Source organism: Malurus melanocephalus, unplaced genomic scaffold (genome assembly GCF_030028575.1).
Source record: "Malurus melanocephalus ecotype Western Australia unplaced genomic scaffold, MMel_1.1 scaffold_36, whole genome shotgun sequence".
Taxonomy (NCBI): domain Eukaryota; kingdom Metazoa; phylum Chordata; class Aves; order Passeriformes; family Maluridae; genus Malurus; species Malurus melanocephalus.
The window spans coordinates 2153828-2172273 of NW_026623268.1; the positions used below are offsets into that span (position 1 = coordinate 2153828).

Sequence of the window (18446 nt, forward strand, 5' to 3'; positions counted from 1 at the left end):
CCAGTGATAGACGGAAATGTGTAAAGAGTGAAAAGGAAGGGAACAACAAATGGGGGTGAAGAGATATTTTTCTGGTAGAAGTAAATCATGGCACTTCTTTTACTCCATCATATGTTAGTTTACATTTCTTAAAGCTTATAAAAGCCCCACTTTAAAGCTGGTATGACTGAGAGGAAAGCTCGTGTAGTGCTGGCATGAAGGAAACTATATCTGCATTTGTTAATTCAAACTGTGATTTGGGCTTGGTCAGTGATGCTAACATTAAACTCCTTTGGGCTGAAATAGAGTGTGGGGAAAACCCACAGAGCGAAGGGAGAGCAGTGGAAAGGGCACTCTGCATGTTTAGCTTGTACTGTGTATTTTCTCTTGTCCATCACACATTCTAATCTGTGACCTGTTGGTAAAGTTTTATAGAATGGACTTGTATCCTGACTCTATGTGCTACCCATCTATTATAAGGGTGCTGTGCATTTCAGTGGAACACACGTGTTGGGGAAATCACAAGAACACATTTAGGAATTTACAGTTACAACAAGTTCAGAACTGGAGCACTTTGTGATTTACACCGGGCAGATTACCAAGAAGCAGCAGTGTAAACTGGCATACTGCAAGCTCTGGCACAAAATTTCCACAGAAAAGTACCACTTCCAATATATAGCTTTAGGGGAGGGAGTGGGGTGATTCTCCAGCTGTTTTGTGACGACTTTAATGTGGCAGTTTATATTGTTCCTTGTATGTTGCTAAATAAAATGTACCAAACATTTTATAGTTCTGTTTTTAACCCTGCCAAATAAACTGAAATAACTATTTGTGATGCTGAATTTAGCATTGCATCCACATGCCTTTGGGGTCRTTATGAAAATAAAGTGAGCGGGAGAAGAGCCACAATTGTGGGAGGAAAATTAAACCTRTATGACTATAAAATGGGTTTTGCTATTGCCAAGTAATGGGTTCGTAAGTGCTGGGAGTAGATAGGTTCCATTCACATCCGGACTACATCCCCCGGCAGCCTGCGCGCCGCCCCGCCGGCCTTCCCCCACCTGCGGCACGCAGGTGGGCGCGGTGCCTGCTGGGGCTGGTAGTCCCTGGGGAGGGAAGGGAGGGGAAGGGAAGGGAAGGGAAGGGAAGAGCGGGGAAGGGCAGGGCATTCCGGCCGGCCGGGCGGGCGGGGTGCGGGAGCCATGGACAAGCTGAAGCGGGTGCTGAGCGGCCGCGACGCGGAGGAGCCGAGCGGCCTGGCCGAGGTACGGCTCCGCTGCCGCTCCCGCCTGGCTCCCGGGCGGGGGGACCCGGCCGCCCCCTCCCCAGTGTTCGGCGGAGCAGCCAGCGGGGAGAAGTCGCCGGTGCCGTGGGCGGGCGATCCCGCAGGGGCTCCGCCAGCGCTTCCCCCGCGGGTCCCGGTGCCGCGGACACACAGAGGGTGCCTGGACAGACACGGCGCAGCGGCTGAGAGGAAGTTTTCACGCTTGGTGGGAGGTAAGAGCTACAAGTAAACAAGTTTCACTTTTGTTTCTCCCCTCGTTTCCAGGTTATCGATGCGACTTCCTTAAGTTGGAGCACCCGAGTGAAAGGCTTCGTCGCGTGTTTTGCAATTGGGTGCCTGTGCTCGATCTTGGTAAGGACTTTTTGCCAGAKCTCTCCAATATTTGAGTTTCGGGAGCCCAGATAATTACAGCCTTGCTCTGCTGCTCCTTGATTTTTCCGAGTCTCTGTGGAGATGTCTGACTCTTAACAGGAATGGAAATAAATTCAATTTACTTTTGTGTGTGTGTGATTTCTGCAGTTTGGCTTTCAGTTTTCCTAAGATTTCTTTTGTGATGTGACACTTCTTGGATAAATATATTTGTTTCCATATAAACCTGTTAATTTTCCCCTCTCTCTCTAAATGTTCCCTTTTAGGGTAGTTGTCTGCTATGGATACCAAAGAAAGGGCTGGTACTCTTTGCAGTGTTTTATACTCTGGGGAATATTGCATCTATTGGGAGGTAACAATCTTTTATTGTATATTATTTCCCTGATAAATATGAGAAACAAAAGCAGAATGATGGTGCATAAGCAATAGAATCTGTTGCATTGGCCAGAGGAGATATGCTTTCGCAGAAAATTTTCTTGTAGACTTTTGCAGAACTGCATTTCCCCAGTAGTGCCCTGAAATGGTAAAGAAAATTTTAATTTTGTATGTTGTTATTAGTAGTGCATTCAAGGTAAAAGTTGCTCACCAGTAAACAGGAATCAAACTCATGCTTTCAGCATTGAGGTGTTTTGATTTTGCTGGTTGCTTCTCCCCTAGATAAAAATAGTTCTTCACCATTTTGCATTGCAAGTGTTCTGTATGTATTGGTGAATATATTTGGGGCAGTCTGTCTGTCAGGGCAAGCATGTGTGGTGAAACTTCTTGGCACAGAGGTTCCTGAATTACAGCCCCACAGACTTTGTGACAGCCCCAACTATCTGTGATCGTGGAAACTTAGCATGATGCAAGAAAGCATRAATAATGGAAATGGAAGTAATATACTAATGAGGCAGAATAATGTAATACATGGGGCAGAAATATCACTTTAGATAAAACTTTCATTTTGTATAATTCATCCAGTRTCCATCACCACGGCTCTAAATAAGGGCTGCAGAGCTGGTAAGGGATCAGAAAATGGATCCAGGCTTGGAAACAGCCCTTTATGTAGAGGAATTGAGTTGGATTACCTGGCAATCCATGCAGAGCCTCTGTGGATGGTGTTCTTGAAAAGCAGATTTTAAAAGCATATTTAAAAAGCAAGTTAAAAAAAACATCTGTCAAGGATGAGCTGATTGGAGCTGACCTTGACCTGTGCTTCTAACTTGTTAGTTCTGCTCTGCTTATGTTGATTTTAACTGAACAAATGTGAATAAAATTATAATTACCTTGCACAAAGAAAAGGGGGAATGGATTTTGTCTCGTTGTATATCCTGTTTCCTTTGTTATGCACCACTGATTGCTGTGTACTGATGCCCCTATGGCAGCAGACAATTTACTCTYACCCAGTTTTGCTTTTGCCTTTCTCATTTCCCTGGTATCTTGACTTGTTTTTCACAGCACTATGTTTCTTATGGGACCAATGAAACAATTGAAGAAGATGTTTGAGCCTACACGTTTGATTGCTACTATTGTTATGCTAGTAAGTATCCAAGGAGTCAGTTTTAACTCCTACAAAGCTCGGAACAATTTTAATTTTGAAGTCCTTTCATATCCATTGATCCAGCTATGTCGCAGGATGTGTTCAGATGTGGTTTTTTAGTCTGTGTTTTTTCTTCTTTTGTTAAAATATCAAACACTGTGCATCTGCTGTGGTGGAAGGGTAAGTGGAGCACCAGAAAAGCAGCTCAGTGTTAGGCAAGGCTGAGCTGAAGCCTGGTTGTTTTTCTGAACGAGCAATAAGGGCCTGTGGCTGGTGTGTGTGAACCGTGCACGTGGTTATTTAGGGTGCTTGAGGTCACAACATCATATTTACATATGCCTAAGAAACATCATACTTACATATTGACTTGTTTTTTTTTAAAGTTGCCCTATGGATGTTGCTAAATATTTTATTTTGCATAATTGTGTCTTTTTATATTCTATCTGATTGCCTTGAAAGAGCTGTGTAGCTATTTCTACCTTGACAAAATCATCTCTTTGTGACAAAGCACCTGGGGGAAACTCTGTGCCTTGATCACCTTGCATTAGGGATCATCCCACCTGGCTGATAGCTTCAGGTTTTGAAACTTGTATGACAGAATGAAACTGCAAATTCAACATTCAGTGGAGTCACTCTCAGAGTTATGTTTTTTTCAGAAGATGGAAATTCTAGCAAACCTTGTGTTGTGTGCATCTCTGTATCTGAAAATTGTTGCCAGGTTTCAGAGTGACTCTTCTTTAAAGTACACAGGTTTTTTTGTCTCTGCAACTTTCCTATTTTCTCTTGGCAAGTCAAATATCTGACAGGTGGTTTAGCTTGCATGAAACTTCCATTTTCAGTCTGAATGTTTTCAGAGTGTTTGCTTGGATCAGCATTTCTCAATCTAGAGATGGTGCAGAGCTTGAGAAATTGATTATCTGTGCTTGCAGATCCAATCAAGAAGCTACTGCCTGGTGTTTGTGTTTTGTATGCATTTAGGATGCTGGAGTCAGGAGAATTCCTGCAATTTTGTTCACTGGGATAAAGCCAGTCTTTAGATGTATGATGCAATATTTAGGCCAAAATACAAATCACCACCTTGAAACTAATGGAAGAACTGCATTTATTGTTAGTACTCCTGGGTTAGGTCAAGTATATAATTTCTTTGGCAGTGCATGTCTTAGTGCCTAAATATACAGAGCTATATTGTTTTTATATCTTTTTTTCCATTCTAGCAGAAAAACACATGTTATAATTTCTAGTAGCACAATAGTACATGTGTATCTAAAGGCTATTACATGTTCATGAAGGAATGTGAATTAATCAGCATCTATCATGGATAAATGAGCTATTATGTCTTAAATTCAAAATGAAAACTAATAGGAGGCTTCTGTCTGTTAAAACTGAGGGCTAAAGCAGAAAATAATCCAAAATGTCCTTCTACTCCCCAAGATTTTACCTGTAGCAAAGAAAGACACAGTTCAACTCCAAAACAGAARAAGTGCTGTTTTGAATGACTGTGCYTTACTTAAATATATACMCAGGTGAGCTAGTAAGCAATAGCCCAGAGTTCTTGAATGTGTATCATAGTTTTAATTGCTGAGCTTCTAACCCCATGGTAACCATGTAATCATCAGGAAATGTGCGGAAGCAGAAAGACTAAGAGTGGTAACTGAAAAGTACTTGAAAAGTCTTATGTAAAATGATGAAATGTGGTGTGTGTCTGTGACACCAAGAAGTGTGTGGGATAGAGTAGAGACTTGCAGAAGAGCTACAGGAACCTCTTCCTCTTGCTCCTTTGCAGCCATGAAATTATTTTCTGGAGATAGCAGGCTGATATTTCCTGATTGCTTTTATTCACTTCAGAAATGTAATAGTGAGAGCATTTTAAATACAAGGAACTTTTAAATACRAAGAATTCTTATAATGCAGGATTGAATAAAACTGTGAATAGATGTAATTAATTTCTGTTTCTGTGAAGGAACTCATTATATTGTTGCAATATCTATAGAAACTGGAGTTGTTTCTATTTTTAATTAAAATAATTTGTTTTCTTCTAGTTGTGCCTCATACTAACACTGTGTTCTGCTTTCTGGGTGAGTACTGGAGTTCTGTATGTATGTGTAACTGGAGTGAATATAACTTTGATAATATAATTAAAATGTAAATAAAATTTTAATATACTATTTTAAAGTATTTTAAAAGTAAGAATCTTACACTGCTGTCTCTGTTGTGTTTCTTTCCCCGCACCTCTCTCTCCCCTCCAGTGGCGTAAGGCAGGACTCGCGCTGCTTTTCTGCATCCTACAGTTTTTTGCCATGGCTTGGTGAGTGATTTCCTCTACACACACTCCACTTCCTGTTGCACCTGACATCAGTAGCTGAGTTGTGAGTGGAATTGTGTGAGTCAGAGGGAAGGAAAATTTGTACTTTGTCAATCTGTTAGACTTGAGACAGTCAGTGAGGAGCTGACCTGTTCCCACTTCTTGGTTGCTCACACCATTACAGAGGCTTTGGAGATGGAGCTCAGGGCTCTATTTCTGGAGGAATTTCCTTTGAACATGTTGGATTTCTCTAAGCTTGAACTAATATTTTGCTTTCCCTATCAAATCAATTTGTTGCCTACATCTGGTATTCCTCTTTTACACTCTGCCAAATTTGTCTTGTTCAGRGACCCAGTTATGCCAATCAAATTGTCAATGCTGTTCATGTTAACATATGGTCTGTGCAAGGTCCCTAAAGGAGTGCACAAACTGATATGGACACCTAGAAGCCCTCGCAACTACTCTTTCCTACTTGTAGGTGTAGGAGCATGAAGAATACTGGATGTAGGAGAGCTGTGTTTATGATACTTTCACAACATCCCCCTCTATTTTATCAGTGTTTCATACCCTGGCTCGGCTAAGATGTCTTGCAAGGATACTCCTTCCTGTTACTCACAAACTCAGAGCTTCATTTTGGTTGTGTATCTTTTTTGTCACTAAAAAATTCTGACATGAAAAGTAACTTTCAAAATTTTTCTTCTTAGGTACAGCATTTCCTTTATACCATATGCAAGGTAAGCTTCCCTACTCCCTTACTCTTTATSATTTTGAGGTTTAATCATACAGAAGATTAGTTTAGAGAACTAAACTAATGAAGTATTAGTASTAGGCTCAACAAACTTGTGGCTTTGGAAGCTTTTTCATGGTGTGGGAAATATACATAGTTAAATCTGWAAATAAGCATCTTCTCTAGTGGGTGCTACAAATAGAAAAAATGAGAGGGCTTCCCATAGAAATATGTAAGTCTGCTGACCACATGCAGAACRTAAGGTTTGCCTTTGGAATGCCTAAATGTTGGTCCAAAATGCTGCTAGACAAATGTATTCTTCTGTTTCTCTTTTGTCCTGTTCTCTCCCGTGGGCACTATTCTGTGTGAGCACACAGTTCTCTCTCCTGCCCCATCACCCCACCCTTCTCCTGTGCACTKCCTCCATGCAGCCTTGCAGCTGTCATTCCACAGCAGGTGGGCACTGAGCAGTTTGTCTCTGGGACATCTGTGTAGTCATGCAAATCATAGCAATGCAATTAATGCACAATCAGCTGATTCCTGCAGTCCTGTGTCAGTGTGACAGCAGCATGACAGAGCATGGAATGACTCTTATTGAATAACGTAACTGAGGTGACTCTCTTGTGTTTTTTTCTTTCTCCTGTCTCTAGGGATGCTGTGAAGAAATGTGTGTCAGTCTGTTTGACCTAACAATACTGGATGCCTCACAAATTTCCAGGAAGTTCTAGGTAGAGCTGTGCTGAGATCACCGTGTTCTGTCGTTTCCTACTTCTGTCTTAAACACGTGCCTTTCAGCTGCTTGTTAGAAGCTCCTTGTGTTCCATCCGGAGTCTGCAGTGGCTTGGGTTTGTAAGCAATGGTGTCTGTGGGACAGGGTGATTAGGATGAAATGAAATCTCTCTGGCAGAACTGGGCAGAGATCCACAATTTGTGATGATAATTCTTGCATAAATTCATGCATTTGGTTTTATAAAAGTTTCAAAGTAATACGTGAAGTCTGTAAAATKAAGACCTTGGCTCTGAGGGGACTGTGCCAGTTCTAGAGTTGCAAATTGATTTCTTACCAACAACTTGGATTTTTTTAAATAGCCTTATATCACTTAATCTTTGCACTGTTTGCCTTGGATAATGGAATATTGGTATTCTTTCTTTTCTTGTCTCTCTTGCAATTTTTTAAGTTTATGAGACTTCTCAAAGATGTAATTCTAAAGTCAATCACTGTTTTGGACTAACTATAAAATGTTTGCATCTTTAATGAAGTATTTAATTTTCAGTATACTGATAGTGTTTCSTTAAAATACATGAAAGGGACATTTTCATCTGTTCCTGCAGGAAAAGTACTCTAAAATAAGGTTAATTTATGTTTTCAGCTGCTGGGAACCTGAGTTCTTTTCCTTGATTACAGCTTATGGTTACAGAGTAGGAATCTGACATATTTCACATGAAGTGAGGTGCTTCTCTTCTCCTCCAGCTGTAACATAAGAGCAATGCAAAGGACATGGTAGGCAAGCAATAAGGGAATTAATGTATRTCCTTTCTCAAGGGACAAACTGTCATGAGGTGGAAGTGGCCTCTTGTTTTTAAGTAGTCTGAGTTGGGGAGAAGACATTTTCTTCTGAACTTGTAAATAAGTTAAAACCCCAACATTCCTTTTCATTTTTTTGTAAGTGGAATCAGTTCTGTTTCTGCTAAAACTCTTGCACACACTAGTGAGCCTTCTGTCCATGGAGGAGAAAGCACAATATTCTGTTGCCTGTCGTAGCAAGGGAAGCGTGTAACAATCCCCCTGCCAGCTCAGAGCAAGTGCTGAGCTGTCAGTATCCAAATTCCAAGGCCACTCTGTGTTTTCTTTATCTTCTGAGCTACAYAGAATCATTTACTCCCACAGCATTGCAGTGGTCAATTTAATCTCTGAGCACAGCTTCCTGCTTCTGCTGTGTGAGATACTGTTTAACTGCTTTCCCTTTCCTTTTGCCCAACTTTCTTGCTGGAGTCAGTGTTTAAGATGATGATTATCCAGTGCAGTCCAGAAGGAATTGAAGTCTCTCTTCCTCAGTCTACCAAGAGTTTAGTTGTTGAAGAGCATTGTGTTTCCATAGCAAGTGTATCTTTGACTTGTACCACAAAGATTTTAATGTAGGTAAAACCTAGAACTACTTGGCAATAAAACACAAGCACACAGTGAAGGCAAATAGTTCTACAGCTTCCAGAAAGTTATTAAGAAATCGTTTAATCCAAAATCTTAAGTGTCCTTCTGATAATTCGTAAAGCACAGTACCATCTAGCTGCTAGGGTCCTCTTAAAAATATGTTCAAGATTCCCTTTTGCCCATGGTGTGAAAGACAGATTTTGACAAGCATTCTGTGGATTCCAGGTGGCCAGAATTACTGCTGCAAAAGCATTTGAATGGAAAATGCCACCTTGGAAACATGACATTGATGTAGGGATAAGTCAATTATACATGTTCAAGTGCTATGTCCTGGTGCTTTTATAATCCCCCTGGATTTAGAAGGTTCTGTTGAAATAAGTGTGGTGACTGTTACTTTCCTTGAAAAGAATTGCATAAATGCCCAAGAGAGACTGGGAAATAAGGAAAACTGGTACTTTTTTCCCCTGGCTGATCTAAGACAAGTGTCTACACTGATGTGTGTCTTTTTTATCAGGGAGTAAGTTCAAAATCTAATTTACATCTGTCAAGGAAGCTATTGCTAGTCTTTTCTTAGGACTTTGATAATGTTTACAGAATTCCTTTGTATAAGGGAAATTGAAATGCAACCCTAATGCCTTTTACATTCCAATATTACTTTGATCTTARTGTTGCTGAATGTCCCTGGGGAAAACTGCACGTACAGTATACATTGTTTCTCCTTCCCCTCTCCAGCAAAGTTATGTTAACTTCGATCATCATTCCAGGTTCAGCAGCCAAGATAATGGAATTTTGACTTCTGAGGTTCTTTTTTTGATTACTTCAGGTTAGGAGGAGTAAAAGCTTAAGCTTATTCCTTGGCTAGCTTGTGCAGGATTCTGGTAGCCTGASTTCTCTGGCAGTTTCTCTGGAAGAACAGTAGAATTGGTTATGTTGCAGAGTAGCCAGCTAAGACCTTTTAGCTGGCTCTTGTGAGCCCTGCCACTTCAAAGTGGGAAATCTATGAAATTACAGGTAGATAACAGGTAAACTTAAACAGATGATATTTTTTCCCCTCTCCTCTCAGTTTAAAACTGTAATTCAAGCTTCACAGCCTTTTATTCAGGAAGAGAGAAGAACAAATCTTCATTAGACTGCAGAGCACATGAGGCTAAGCAATTGTGCCCTTACAGGAAGGGAACCCAAGGGGAAATGGCAAGGACACAAAGATCACCAGAGTGCCACAGGGATTTATGTTGTGCTTTGGTGTTGTGTTCTGTCCCTGGGGAGGTCAGACAGTAGGAGACACTTGCCATATTCTTGCCAATACGTGAGACATACTCAGGGTTTATCACTTCATCTACAAGCAGTTTKAATTTAAAATATAGACCAGAACAAAACTCTTTAGATTCCTACTCACTTACAAGTAGTTGTGTTCTGGCTTTTGCCAGATTTAACAGCAAAAGAAATTTCCACTTCACTGAAGTACTTTATTTTGTATGATTTTTACACAGCCAGGGAGTAAACTGCATGAACATTCCCTCTTGAGTAGTTTTCAATCTCAATTAGATTGTATCGTTACACCTTCTTTTGTGGTCATTAAACCTACTTTGTGTTACATTTTATTAGCATCATCTTTGGTTATCCTCTTGGCAGGAAGCATGGTGAGCATTTCTGAAGCTTTCTATCTCACTGTCCTTCAGGACAGGAATGTTTGTTGTGTGCACTCTACTGAGAATGGAGAGTTTGTGGCTTAAATCACAAAGCTRCTTCCTTCCCAAAGTCCTTGCTCAGTTGCTTACAGCACTTAAGGCTGAGTTCCCTAAAACTTTGTTTGATGTTAATGCCCATCTCAGTAGAATTTGGTGCTCTACCCGAAAGTGCTTTTTTCCCAGCCTCACTGTTGACCAACTTGTCCACTTTTTTTACTTTTTGCAGTACAGACAATATAACCTTAACCAGGCAGCCTTAGCATACAGTTCTAGCAGGAAATCTGTATATCCTRGATCAGCTGGCTTTCCAGCTATAGTAGGAAATGGGGAGGATGGTAATYATCTRTTCCCAAGATACTGAGACTCTATGCATTGAAATGTGGGAATTTTTTTYACTWCTTCAAGGTTTCGCTCTGTTTTATGTAATCAAGTCCGTTATGAATACTGGTACAATCTGAAATGGTTCTACACTGATGATGTGAACAGTTTTACTACTCCTTTAGTATTTACACTAATAAAATTGTTCATGAGCTGTTAGAAAAACCAAGGAAGAATTTTCTGCCACAAGCTGAAATYCTTTTCAGAAACCACATTTTAAAAAGGAAAGTGTGTTGGGCTCTACATGTGCCTTCAACTTTCTGAGAATGGCTCTTGCTTCGTTTTGGTACTTAATCATGTTCATAAAAGTGAGTTCACTGTGCTATTGTAAACTGAGGAGGAGGAGGATGCTTAAACATGTTTGTCTTAAATACTGATGTTTACAACCATAGCAAATACTGATCATGTTGGAGAAAAAGCACAAAAATGGTGTATCGTCCTAAAACCATGTGCCTCACTGTAATGTGACCACTAAATTTTTTAAGAGCTGTGGAATTGTTTTGTAAAATAAAAACCAAACTCAGAAATTCTCTGCAATGTTTTACACTGTTACTGATTCTGCTTGCTGATGTGCTTTTTCTATGTATTGACACTGTTTGATTTCTACTTTGAGAAACATCTTTTTTTCTAACTTACAACTTTCTCTGTAATGAAGTGAAATCTTTATAAGTGCTGKTTTTTCCCTTCAATAAAGCTGCATTAAATGAATTGCTCTTGTGATTAATACAGTGTTTTTAATGATGCTGGTTCTCCAGATGATGCTGAAATTGCTGTGGATAGTTTGTTTTCTTTTGTTTGTATGCTTATTTTTTAAAAAAGGTTTTGTCCTGTCCTCACTTCCTTTGCTGTGCAAGCAACRTGATCTGCTGGGGGAATTTTTTGTGTCACCAATGTTTTGCAGCAGCTTCACCCAGCAGTTGCATACACCTAGACAACTGGTTGGCAYAACTGGAGTTGTTAAGGTGAGGATGATATTTTTATTACTTCTTATTTATTTACCTCAAGAGTCAACCTAGATAATGCCAAAAAACTATCCTTAGTTCAAGCTATAGTCAAAATAATACCTGGTGCTGCTCTGTCAGCAAAGACAASAGGAAGCAACATGCCTCTGAAATAAATACACTCTGAGTGCTGATGTACACTCAATAAACTGTAAATGAAATAAAATATCAATGATTTATGAATGTGTATTAAAAATAATTAGAGGCAATTTTTTTTTTTAACTTTCAAAAAGCTGGTCTGTTTACGTGTGTGCCTAATATGCATCCAAAGAGATGCTGTTGTTTAATAGTCCTTGGCAGTGTATCAAAGCTGTGCATCAGGCTGTTTGGGGTATGTTACACTTTCTCCTCATTGACAGGCATGTGGCTTTTTTCCCTGTCTGCAAGGGTGGTAGTGAGACCTGCGTGCTGTGGGAGACTATTAAGTTTTCAATTACCTCTTTCCTTTTTTTTTAATTCTAAACAAGCTCTGTCTTGCAGCTGACTCAACAGAAATTTCTACCCTACAGGAAACTCCAAAGGTGCTTGGAATACAAGCAGCAGCCTGTCTTCTGTAGTCTAGAAACCTAGGGGTTTGCATTTTATCTTTTTGAAAAGGTTAGAGCATCCAAGGAATGTCAGGAAAGCCTAATACATCTGTGTCATATCAAGACAACAGTGATTCCTCAAAGGGCAATAAATCCTTTCCATGTCTAATAGCTTGGAGGTATTTTGCTTGCCTAATGTAACCTGCATAACAACAAAACTGTTGAACTTTGTCTTTTCATTCTCATGCTGAGGTCTTAATACTTGAATGATTAAAAAAAAAAAAAAAAGTGAAATCCTTGAAATCCTTACACAGTGATCAGCTGCCCTAAAGTGCATTCTGTTGATAAATGACTTTGCCCCTTAGAAATGCCCTTCAAGGGTTTGTCAGTTGTGCTACAGCATCTACTCCCTGAATCCCATTACYTTGCATTCAAATTCAGTGACGAGGACCCTTTTGTCTGCCCCCTTCCCTTCCCTTCTCCTTCCCCAAGGTCTGATTTGAAAGAGAAGGTATTTTATGGGTGTGAGCCATTCAAAGGTGGGGTTGATCGTTACTTCCATCCCTTATTTGTACCTTTCCTGGTGAKTYCAGCCTTGCTTGAAGCACATGTTGSGATAYAGGCTTGTAACTGCCCAGYCATGAAGCGCTGGAGATTCCTAAARGGGAAAAATTCTGWTTTTCTCACTTTCARAAGAAAGCTGCTGATGAATTAGAGATGTAGCAGTCTATCTRAGCTGCCAATCTTTGGGACTGATATTTTAAGTTAGCCTGGTTGAAACCCTTTTAAGTTTCTCTCACATTCCCTTGTGGCATCTCTAAGAGAAGTTATTCCCAAGAATTCGTGCTTTAAAACCTCTGTGGGAATAAGTGTGGAGTAACATGGGTGTAGTGTAAAAATGGTATAATGAAAGTGTAGTCTGGTCAATGTGATTTCACTGCTGCTCTTAAGGGCTGTCATGTCCTAAAATCTGGGCAAGTACTGAGAGCTGGAGTGAGATTTTATATGGGGGCAGATAGTGACAGGACAAGGGTGAAKGGCTTYAAACTGAAAGAGGGGAGGTTTAGATTAAGGATTAGGAARAAATCCTTTMYTGTGAGAMTMGTGAGGCACAGGAACAGRTTGTCCAGAGATGCTYCTGATGCCCCATCCCTGGAAGTGTTCAAGGCCAGGCTGGCTGGGGCTCTGAGCAACCCAGTCTAGTAGAAGGTGTYCCTGCCCTTGGGARGAAGGCTGGAATGAGATGATCTTGTAGGTCCTTTCCAGTCTAAACCRTYCTRYRAYRCAATCTGTGSTGTGAAAACAAAATATTTTATCATGGGCAAGTACTTGTGTGGTTTCTGGTTGTGTGTAACAGGATGTGTCAGGCTCACCACTTTTGGGAGAATCAACTGCTTCAATGGAGTTATACTTACAACTTTTTAACCCTCATTGTTAGCAGAAAGCTTTAACCTGCAMAACCAGGTCAAAAGTGCATGTTTGGTTTGCCCAATAAACACTGAATGTATTACTTCTGTTACTATATATAATAATATGTTAGTATACGTAATAATTAATATTATTACAATATCTCTGTTCTGAGATATTGTAAGTAGAACTCATAGCTTTGTTTAGAATCTCTTATTTTTTTTCTGATCTTAAAGATGGGAGCAGTAAGTTTCTACCTCTAGGTGATGATTCATGTCTGTGACATCACTGAGGATCTTCAAGTAGAAAAAAAAAACAAATTAGGGGAAAGTATAATTGTTGTTAAAACAAACTAAATTACATTTATCAGCAGCCTGGCTACATATGTATTTGGTTTGCTGTCCATATTTTGGTGAGGGGGCTACAGGGTTGGCTTTTCAGGGAAGCTGGCACAAGTGTCCCATATGTTGATAGAGCCAAAGCCAGCTGGTTTCAAGATGGACCCACCACTGGCCAGGGCTGAGCCCACCAGAGACAGGGGTAACACCTTTGGGGTCCCATATTTGAGGAGTAAAAAGCCTTGTGCTAATGCAGGTGAAGAGATGGGAGAGAATTTGTGGGAGAAACAGCRCTGCAGACACCAAGGTCAATGCAGAAGRAGGGACAGGAGGTGCTCCAGAGCTGAGATTCCCCTGCAGCCCCTGGTGCAGCCCATGGTGAGGCAGCTGTGCCCCTGCAGCCCACGGGGGTCCATGGGGATGCAGAGATCMMCCCWCAGCCTGTGCAGCTCCCCACGCCACAGCAGGATGCCCACAGGAGGCTGGGACTTTGTGGGAAGCCCAAGCTGGAGCACACTCCTGGACAGAGGAGCCCACACTGGAGCAGGTTTGCTGGCAGGAYTTGTGACCCTGCAGAGGCCCCACACTGGAACAGCCTGTTCCTGARGGATTTCACCCCATGGAAGTGACCCACACTACAGCAGTGTGTGAAAAACTGCAGGCTGTGGAARKACTGATGGAGAAGTTCWTGGAGMACTGTTTCCYATGGGAGGGATCCTATRCTTGAGCAGGGGAAGAATGTGATGATCCATCCCCTGAGAAGGCCACTGGCAGGGAGGAGGAAGAGAAAATCAGGAGTGAAGTTAGGCTTGGGAAGAAATGAGGGGTGGAGGGAAGGTGTTTTAACATTTGTTTTTTTTCTTATTAGCTTACTCAGTTTTGATTGGTAATAAATTTAACTAATTTCCCCAAGTCAAGCCTRTTTTGCCCATAATGGTAATTGCTGAATGATCTTTCCCTGTCCTTATTTCAACCCATGAGCCTTTTGTTATATTTTTTCTGCCCCTGCACAGCTGAGGAGGGGAGAAACAGAGCAGCTTTGGTGGATACCTGGCACCCATCCAGTCAACTCATCACACTTTTCTTTGGTGTTTGTTTTTTTTTCCCCCTTCTCTTTTTAAAAAGCAAAAGGATTGCTGTGGAAAGTTTCCCCTGCTCTCTGGGCTCAGAATTAATCTCAGTTATAACAGCAGACAGGGAGGTACCACTTGAACAAGCTGCCTGCCTTGCTGCTAAAAACACACCCGGTGGAAGTTATTGAAACTGTCCCCTCACCCYGACATTAATGAAAAGGCTAATCTTCTTTAAGTCTCTTCTAGCCTAGCAATCTCTTAAGGGGCTGGATACATGATTAAAAAATGGAAAGCAGCTGTCTTTTTATCCTTTCTTAATTATTCYGTGGTAGCTGATAGGTGTTGATTTCCTGGGAGTGTGCTGGTGATGGAGGTTACATTTCCCTCTGTTGTTGGGACTCAGTGTTCAGAGGAGGGTTAGGAGAATGCTGTGCTGGGAGCTTTGGAGATGGAAAGAGTGAGTCTTATTTTCTGCAATTTCATCTGATGATGAAGGGCTGCCTTTTATTTGGAAACATGCAGCTAAAGGCYGAAAAACAGCTATCCAGTGTCAAGGCAAGAAAGGCCTCTTTAATTACTCTTTTTGTTTGGTTTTTTTTTTCTTTCTTTCTGTATACCTCACCAGCTGGTGGCCAGGGGCATTTAAGAACAAGCTTAATTAGAAAGTCAAAAATAACCCCTTGCTTTTTCCTGCTGTAGCTTGGTGAGTAAAGTCCACTAAGTATTGCAGGATTGTTCTGATTGCTCTTTCACTGCTCTTCCCAGTCCTCATTGCTTCATTTAAAATATGAGTTACTAAATTCTTATTAGTAAATTTGAGATGATTGCGCTCACAYTTTGAGCTAGTTCTGACTGGCTATGAGCCACAAGGAGTCTGATTCCTGCTTGAAGTGCCCAACACTTCCAGCTGGGTTTCAGGGAAAGCTTACAATGTTGCAGGTTCTATAGGAGCATTTTCTGTTTCTTCTGCTGCCCCTACTGATTTGCTTGTCCAATCAAATGGGGACAAGTTCAAGAGAGGTAATAAACAGTTTTCTGTCCTTCATTTGTCCTACTTGCAGTGGCACTGGCTGTGAGATACTATTGTGCTCCTCTTTAAGTCCAGTTACCTTTTCTTCAAACATCAGGTTTAGGGAGCTTTAACTTCCAGCCCAAAAAATAATCTACATCTGAGAATGGATTGTTCTCAGTGCCCTGGCAGTACCTACAGCCAGTGACATTATTCTGTTTGTGCTTTAGTGTCAGCACCTGTASACTTGGAAAATTAATCTTGCAAAAAAGCAGGAGAAAGAAGGGATGTTTGGAAAGCATTCCAAGTTGTAATCTAGGTGAATGGAGKGACTAAAGATTAGAGGATGCTCTAACTTCTCCTAAAACGAGCTRAATATTCAATGTCAATTCCCACATATAATGTTTTTGTTAAATRAAAAGCCAACAATAAACAAATAACTGTAACTCAACCTCCCTGGCTTCTGTTCTGCAGCCYTCTCCCATGATGTGCGTGACACAGAGATGACACAGAGACAGCGCACAATGCAGAGAAGCCTGATTCACAAAATCTGGATGTGTATTTTAGTAAAATCTCAAGCCCAAGTACRTTCAGCTGATCATGTGCTTGTGTGTGTGCAAACTTGTTATTTCTTTGGTTAATTCTTTTAGGTTGGAAAGATATGTCAGTGGTGAACTGTACCTTCTGGATATGTAGCTACATACATCACAAATTGCTCATAGGATGAACTCTTGGAGCTGAAACACCCTTCCCCATGCTGAAAATAGTAATTGGGCTGTACCCACTAACCAACCACAGGTAATGACTCTCATTCTGGAAAATGTCGTGGTTTCAGGCATCCTGACCTATGGTAACAGAGTTACTAAAATTCATATTGTGTGAAAGTCAGGTATTTTGTTAGATTTCTTTATTTTTCCCTCTGGACACTAGACTTCGAAGCATCAGACACCTTGCATGAGTGATAACCATAAGCACACAAGTGTTACCTACTTCTGGGATCTGGAAGTGCATTTTATTACTGTGCAGGATACAGTTCTAGTACGATACTCCAAAGTAAACATATTCATGCTTCTTCTTTAGGGATGCTAGGTGTGAAAATCCAATTTAATTGATAAATACTCSCTTCCCAACCCATTACAAGAACATGTCCATTATCCTTCCATATACTCTTCCTTCTCTACAGCTTAGTCCTTTGGGCAAGCAAAACTCCAAACAGGACCTCCCTTTCTTTTCCTCTGTGACAGACTCTGTTTCCAATACATCTTTGCTGAGCATATTCTTTACCTCCAGTGATGCTCCAGTGTGTGCTGGTGAGAGGGTGTTTCACTTATTCATTTGCAAACCTTTCCACCAGTGTGAACTGTTGTTGCTTTTGTGCATGAGTTTGGTTTCCTTTAAGTTCTAAGCATCTCAAGGAAGGTAGATTTGATCTGATTTTTGGAGGCTCTAATCCAGTGTCACTCCACTTGAAGCCCTGTAAGAGATATGGGCAGGGAGTACTTCAGAAAGCCAGGCTGCTTCTCTTTTAATCTGTCTACAGAAGAAACTGTGTGTAACTACTGAAACATTACTACTTTTACGAGCTCTTGCTCTTTACTTGCCTCAACTTTGAATTTCCTGATTTCTGAGTAACTATTTCTAAAGAGTCTRTAGGGAAATAGGGCTTCAGTGAAAAAAAAAAWAAWYYSAAAATAACATGTATCTGATTTAGAACTGACTGAAAACCTGAAGATGTTGAACTGAAATTCATGACACTTCAACCAGCTCCAATTTCTCTATTTACATCTGTAGTAGAATAAAATTAAAAACTGTCTTATATAGTCTCCTATGCATTTCCTATGCCATTTGATTACATGCAGGGGAAATTGCAGTAGTAGATTCTCTCTCCTCTTTGAGTATTTGGAAAGGAGAGCTCAAACATGAACATATTCCATTTACACAAGCATACCTGAGATGCAATTATTTTTCCAAATGTAAAGTGGTACCTTCCAGATACCTAAATATCCTATCAATTTTAAAGCACATTCTTTAGTTGTTCAGGAGTGAAAGTGGGCATTTTATTAACTAGAAGTTGCTATTTGACCCCTGCTAATGTAACTCACAGCCTGAGTTTACTTATAAAATAATCTAGGTATTTTTGGTAGGAGTTGACAATTAAAAAGAGAAGAGCGGAAAGAGGTGTCARTGTGAAGTTTGAAAGCAGAATAGAATCACAGAATGATTTACATTGGAAGGTGCACCTCTCCATTTTTTTAAATGAAAGATCTGTTAAATGATGGATTTAACTTGAATTCTGTTCTATCAAGTCTGCCATGCTCCTTGTCTGTAAAAATCCCAACAGTGATCCACCAACTCATTTTRTCTTTTGGAAAGAGACAGAAGCACAGAAATTAAGCAGGGGCTATTGAATTGAAAGAATACAAAGTTCTCAATAAGCAGACAAAAAATATATTTTTCTAAAAATTACCTGTAACACTCTGTTTTCAAAATCAAGTCCCTGACTATGTCATGTCCAACACAGCAGAAATTTCAAAGACACTATCAGAGACAGATGTATCAGGAGAAGTCAGGCACTCAAATACTTGTTATATACCAAGCCCAGTGTTTACAGGTCACTGCTATTCGTGGGGCCTCCACTTAACCCTTCAGCATGGAACTGAACCCACATCTCTCATATCCTTGGCTGAATGCTAAA

At 40.5% G+C, this 18446-nt stretch overlaps 1 protein-coding gene across 1 annotated transcript; it reads left to right on the forward strand.

The window, feature by feature from the left end:
• Nucleotides 1-1143: 1143 nt before the first annotated feature.
• On the forward strand, nucleotides 1144-10928 carry SFT2D2 (SFT2 domain containing 2). The gene is made up of 8 exons (XM_057364183.1): nucleotides 1144-1244; nucleotides 1529-1615; nucleotides 1900-1985; nucleotides 3071-3152; nucleotides 5192-5227; nucleotides 5399-5457; nucleotides 6159-6188; nucleotides 6832-10928. The coding sequence occupies exons 1-8, from the start codon at nucleotides 1182-1184 to the stop codon at nucleotides 6869-6871; spliced, it is 483 nt and encodes a 160-aa protein (XP_057220166.1). The 5' UTR covers nucleotides 1144-1181; the 3' UTR covers nucleotides 6872-10928.
• Nucleotides 10929-18446: the final 7518 nt, after the last annotated feature.